This window comes from Momordica charantia (genome assembly GCF_013281855.1).
Source record: "Momordica charantia cultivar OHB3-1 chromosome 8 unlocalized genomic scaffold, Mcharantia_2.0 BLBB01000008.1, whole genome shotgun sequence".
Classification (NCBI taxonomy): Eukaryota; Viridiplantae; Streptophyta; class Magnoliopsida; order Cucurbitales; family Cucurbitaceae; genus Momordica; species Momordica charantia.
In genome coordinates this window covers 16,696,799-16,702,442 of record NW_028275166.1, presented here as the reverse complement: position 1 = coordinate 16,702,442, position 5,644 = coordinate 16,696,799, and the positions used below count along the sequence as shown (strand labels likewise).

General features: G+C 44.3%; 1 protein-coding gene across 2 annotated transcripts; it reads left to right on the top strand.

Annotated features, from left to right (window-relative positions):
- The first annotated feature begins 842 nt into the window (after positions 1–842).
- Positions 843–5,063, top strand: LOC148209648 (uncharacterized protein At3g60930, chloroplastic-like). 2 transcript variants are annotated; one of them, XM_088127222.1, is made up of 4 exons: positions 843–3,310; positions 3,389–3,577; positions 3,644–4,170; positions 4,251–5,063. In XM_088127222.1, the coding sequence occupies exons 3-4, from the start codon at positions 3,994–3,996 to the stop codon at positions 4,932–4,934; spliced, it is 861 nt and encodes a 286-aa protein (XP_087983348.1). In that variant the 5' UTR covers positions 843–3,310; positions 3,389–3,577; positions 3,644–3,993; the 3' UTR covers positions 4,935–5,063. The 2 variants fall into 2 exon arrangements, with proteins under 2 accessions (XP_087983348.1, XP_087983347.1); XM_088127221.1 differs by lacking the exon at positions 4,251–5,063 and having other exon boundaries at positions 3,644–3,988.
- Positions 5,064–5,644: the final 581 nt, after the last annotated feature.

Genomic DNA, 5,644 nt, shown 5'->3' with positions numbered 1-5,644 from the left:
CTTAATGTTTGCTACAAATTTACCCTAATAATATATGAACTCACCTAGTGAAGTTTATTTTGGTCTTGCTAAAAGGGTCCTTAGATATTTAAAGGATACTCTTGATTTTGGAATATTGTTTGAGTGTATAGGTGATTTGAAATTGATTGGATATGCTGACAGTGATTTGGTTGGTTGTATTGATGACTCTAAAAGTACTTCCAGCTATGACTTTTCTCTTGGCACTAGAGTTTTCTCTTGGAATTCAAGAAAACAAGAAACGGTGACTCAATATACTGCTGAAGCTAAATATATTTATGCTACATCATCTGGAAATCAAACAATATGACTTCACAAATTGCTTGATGATTTGAGATTCAAACTAGAGAAACCTACAACATTTTATTTTATGATAACAAGTCTGCTATTGCTATTCCCTCAAATCTTGAACAATATGACAGTATAAAACACATTAAAGTCAAATTTCATTGATTGAGGGAAGTAGAGAAAGAATGAGAAATCAAGCTCACATTTCGTAGTTCTAAAGAACAACTTGCCGACAATCTCACAAAAGTTTTACCACATAGACAATTTGTGTTTCTGCGCCAAACATTGGATGTGACAAAGAATAAAATCTCAAGTAGGAGAGTTGAGATATGAGTTTTTTTTTTTAACTCAAGGTTTTTTTTTTCAGTTTTTTATTTCTTTAATTTAAGTTTCTTTCTTTAAATGTTATATTTAATTTTCTATTTTATTTTATTTTTAAGTTTCAGTTCTATGAATGGTAAGTTTCTACAGTTAAATGTTGGTTTAAATTATAGGTTGATTACCAAATAGGCTCAAGTATTGTACCTATATAAGGTAGAACTTAGATGAGAAGTTTGTATCACCAACATTTGTACTATTCATTTGCTTAATTCATCGTTTTTGTATCACTTTAATTTAAAGTTGATTTTTCACCTATTGATCTCTACTCTCTCACATTTCATATTTTCTCATTATTCATCAAACATTGAGAATTTTATTATTTATTCCGCGTTATTTTTTATCACTTTCATCATCTCAACAATACTCAACATTTGAAGATGATCTAAAGAGACAATTTCCTTGGTGGTGGTACATGGAAATGAAGCAATTGCAAGAAGTTTGCTTTGTGTATTTATTGTTTAATTAGCTTGGGACCTCTCTACTACTCTATTTCCAGTGGCTCATTTGTTATGTTTTATTTGGTTTTCTTTTCGGGTCATTTTATATTTGCTAATTAATATATATAAGCTTGGGACCTTTAACTCTATTATGAGATTTCCGACTCCCTTTTATTTTATTTTCTATTACGCTTTGATCTTGACTATTAAATCCTTTCGTTTAATAAGGCATAACTTTTAAGGAAAAAATATATATTCATCTCGAAGTCATGGTTTAATATCTTTCTTTCAGGCTAATTGCATTGGGTGGCTAAATTATTTTTTATATTTAAACAAATGTCACCCTCTTTTTAAATTTGTAAATATGGCAAAATATCATAATTATTATATTCAAATTCAAAATTTACCCTTTGTTCTAGATCTCGTCCCAATCTCATACTTTGTGTTTGGGTTATTCTTTGCACTATTTCTTCTTCTCACTCTTTCTTATTTCCATTCGCAACTTCAGCTTCCGGATTATCCTTCGTTCACAATCAATTCTTCTTAATTTAATTTCTACTTCTTTGGATCTTCAGCATATATCGCGCAATTCTCCTTCGTTTAATTGATTCTTCTTCTTTCTCGTTCATGTTTGGGTTTTATATCTTTCTCGTTTGCCATCTTTAGTAGTGTTTATGCAAGGATATGCACAACAGTGTATTTCAGATTGCAGCTCGAACTCGGCCTCCGGACCGATCTGAATGCTTGGGCGGACCTGTACAAAAAGGTGAGCACTCCGACGATCAAGTCAGTATAGGTCGGATTCCCAGTTTACTTCGAGGTCAGAAAATCATCATACCTGATCGTGGAGTGAGGTCCTCTACTTATGGGTGGTAGTCCCGCTAATCTCCTGACGGTTACACCCGGTAATCTCGGGACCGTCGGTTACACCCGGTAATCTCGGGACCGACGGTTACACCCGATAATCACGCCGCTGACAGTAGCTCACCTCGGCCCCCACCGAGCTTCCCGGTAGATCGGACCTCAGCCAGGCTCACCTTGGCCCTCATACTTAGCATCTGTCAACGCTAATGGTGGTGATCTCGGCGGTCCAAGCTGGGCATGACTCATGAGTCATCTTGGAGCACCAATAGGGGTCCTCCACGTGTCCAGGGTATTCTCTTCCCCAAACATTGGCCCCCTCTCTGTCTGGTCCGATCTCGACCTGGCAGAGAAGTTCATTCGACTTGCTTTGGACGCGTGGCGACTTCCTATTCGTGGGAAAATATAACCGTTGCGGTGGATTTATCGTCGGAATATTCAAATATTCCGACGCTTCGGATCTTCGGGAGGATCCTAGCCGCTCGTTGATTACACATGTACGGTGGAAAAATTTTTCCGACGAGCTATAAATACCCCCAATCCTTCAGGTCATACCTTACGTTTCCTGAATTCTTGGAGTTCGATCTGAAGGTAGCTCGAACCCTTGGTAGGTCGGTCTCTTCCCTCACTTTCTCTTTCGAACGTAGTTGCCATGTCATCCTCTTTTAGCAGCGACTTAGGATCCGATGAGGATTTAGCTCGTAGGTTAGAGTCCGAGCTCGAGGAGATAGAAAACTTTAGGTTCTCCGATGACGGGGAGGATAGTGATGCCTCCACCTCGGGTCAGGGTTTGGAATACCCTTCTAGGATACCTGAGCACTACCTCGGATCCCTTCGTAGGGGGTTCGCTATCCCTGAGAACATCCTCCTTAGGATTCCGGAAGAGGGGGAGAGAGCTGACAATCCTCCAGATGGATGGGTCACTCTCTACTTCAAAATGTTTGAGTACGGTCTCAGGCTTCCCCTTCACCCTTTTGTCCAAGAATTTCTCTTCCGAACTGGGTTGGCTCCGGCTCAAGTGGCCCCCAATGGGTGGGGTGTCATTTTCGCTTTGGCCATCCTTTTTTGGCTACGAGCTCGGGATAGTGAAGAGGTCGAGCTGTTGGACGTAGACCAGCTCCTCGCGTGCTTCGAAGCGAAAAGGATAGCTAAGAAGCCTGGTCGGTTCTATATGTGCGCAAGGAAAGGCGCAGGCGGTATAGTTAAGGGGCCGACCTCCATCAAAGGATGGGTGAGGAAGTGGTTCTACGCTTCCGGGGAATGGCTTGCAAAGGACGAGTCGGGTCGTTCCTTCTTTGACGTTCCCACTAGGTTTGGGAACCTAGGTACGGAGTAGCTCTTACTTCTTGTGATAACTTTCTTTCTTGTTATTCAGATCTGACTCGGATTTTGTCTTTGTGCAGTTTCAATCCGACCAGTCCCCGAGCTTACGCAAGCCTCCTTCGACACGCTGAAATATTACAAGGAGCATTTTCCGAGGGGTAGGAAGGTCGGAACCTTGGTGACCGACAAGCTGTTGCTTAAGTCCGGGCTGCTAGATTACAACCCTGCAGTTCGTCCCATTGAATCCTCAAGGCCGAACTCCGAACTCGGTATGCCAAGTTTGCTCCCCCCCTTTTTCCTCTAAGTTTGTGTTGACTCCTGTTTTTGTTTTGCAGCCATGGTTTGCGGATTTGCAAGCAACGTGAAACGCAAGTCCAAGGGCCGAGCCCATGCTCTTGAGGTCGTCCAGAGTTTGGAACCTGCCACTCCTGCCGTGGCAGGGCCAGCCTCGGAAGATCCAGCCCCAGTGATCGAGCTGGAGTCTTCTGAGGGTCCTTCGAGGGAGTAGCGCCTCAGGGGTCAGATCGAGGCGGTGGACGTCTCGCCCTTGGGCGAGGAGGTGAGGGAGGAGGCCCCTCTGAAGCGAAGGAGGAAGAAGAAGAAGACCACCTCCCCCTTGGAGGTCGAAGCTCGTGCGGCCCTGCCTGCGAGCTTCGCAGATTGGGTGGACGATCCTGAGGCCAGGATGGGCGGGACGTCCGACGTGACAGCACGGTTCAGAGTCGAGCCGTCAAGTTCTGGGGTGAGGGACCAGGTGTCCCGCATCTCGGCTGCAAGTTTGGACCGCTGCCTCAGAAGAGCGTCCAAATTTGTAAGTGACCTGTGGTCCGTCCAGCAGAGGACCATCGACTACGCCGCTGAGGTAAGATCGGTGTCTTCATTTTTGCTCAATTTACCTAACAGGTAGCTCGGTCTAACTTTCTTCTTTGTACCTTTTCTCAGGCGTTTGTTGCTTCCATTCAATCGGCTCTGGCCGTGAAGGCCGAGCTGGATAGGAGGGAAGCTCTGGCAGCGAGGGAGAAAGAGGAGTTCTCTGCTGCCTTGGAGGCTGCCTCTTCCACCATGAAGGATGAGCTGCTGAAAGCTCACTCTGAGGTGGAAATTTTGAAGGCTGAGGTGGAGGCCAAGGCCGAACTACTGAAGAAAGAAGAGGACAGACGCAAGGCCCAGCTCCGAGCTGCCCATGCTATCACCAAGGGCTTGGAGAAGGAGAAGTTCCAACTCCTCAAGGAGAAGGACGACATGCTCCAGGCGCTTGAAGCGAAGGAAGAGCTGAAGCACACGACTGCTGAGCTGGAGATGGTGAAGGAGCGTCTCAGCAATGGAGCCCTATTGAAGGAATCGTTCAGGCAACATCCTAACTTCGATGGATTTGCCAAAAACTTCTCTGATGCGGGCTTCAAGTTTATCATGAAGGGCATTGCTTCCGACATGCCTGACCTTCAGATCGATCTCGGTGGTCTGAAGAAGAGGTATGCTGAGCAGTGGGCGTCTGGGCCTAGCGGCACCCCTGGCCCCCAAGCGTTGGTGGATAAGTACGTTAGAGATCTGGACTCTGACTACTCCGACCTCGAAGAGGATCAGGTCGGCACCACTCAGGAGGGCGCTCCTCAAGCAGGCTCTTAGGCGTTCACCTTTCATGAGGCCTTTCTCTGTCTTTCTTCTCTTATTTTGTAAGTGTTAGGGCAGAGCTGCAAGGTCTATAAGCCTTGGCTCTGCTTTTCATTCAATAAAGAGGCTTCTCATTTGTTTTTACTTTGTTGCCTTCTTTCTTCGTTTTTTCTTCAAGTTGAAGCCAATGTCACCTCGCGCCTCGTACCTTTGAGGTCGCGCCACTAACTAAAATACTTGAAATTTTAAACTCGGATCGCTGTCTAGTATTCAATGCATTGCACCAACTCTGGACTTTTTAACATCACACATTTAACTTAAAAACGTTAAAAGGCTAAAATCCTAAGTCCATAACTGTTCTTCATATCGCATCTCGTACCCTCAGGTTGAAAGGCTTGATCATTCTGAACTTTTCACATCGCCTCCTTGCCTTGAAGGTTTGAATTTTAAGTTCACCAACGGTTTTGGCATCGCACCTCGTACCCTTAGGTTTTGGAGGATTGAATTTTAAGTTCACCAACGGTTTTGGCATCGCACCTCGTACCGTTAGGTTTTGGAGGATTGAATTTTAACCGACTGCTGGAATGTGATCGTGTAGGAGTCCGTGGCCCCAATTTAATTTCTGGTCGAACTCGGAATCATGAAATTAAATCATCACATTTATTCCGATCATAATTCTTTTGAAACAGTTTTTACAGATCCATTGAAAACCATTTTGGCATTTC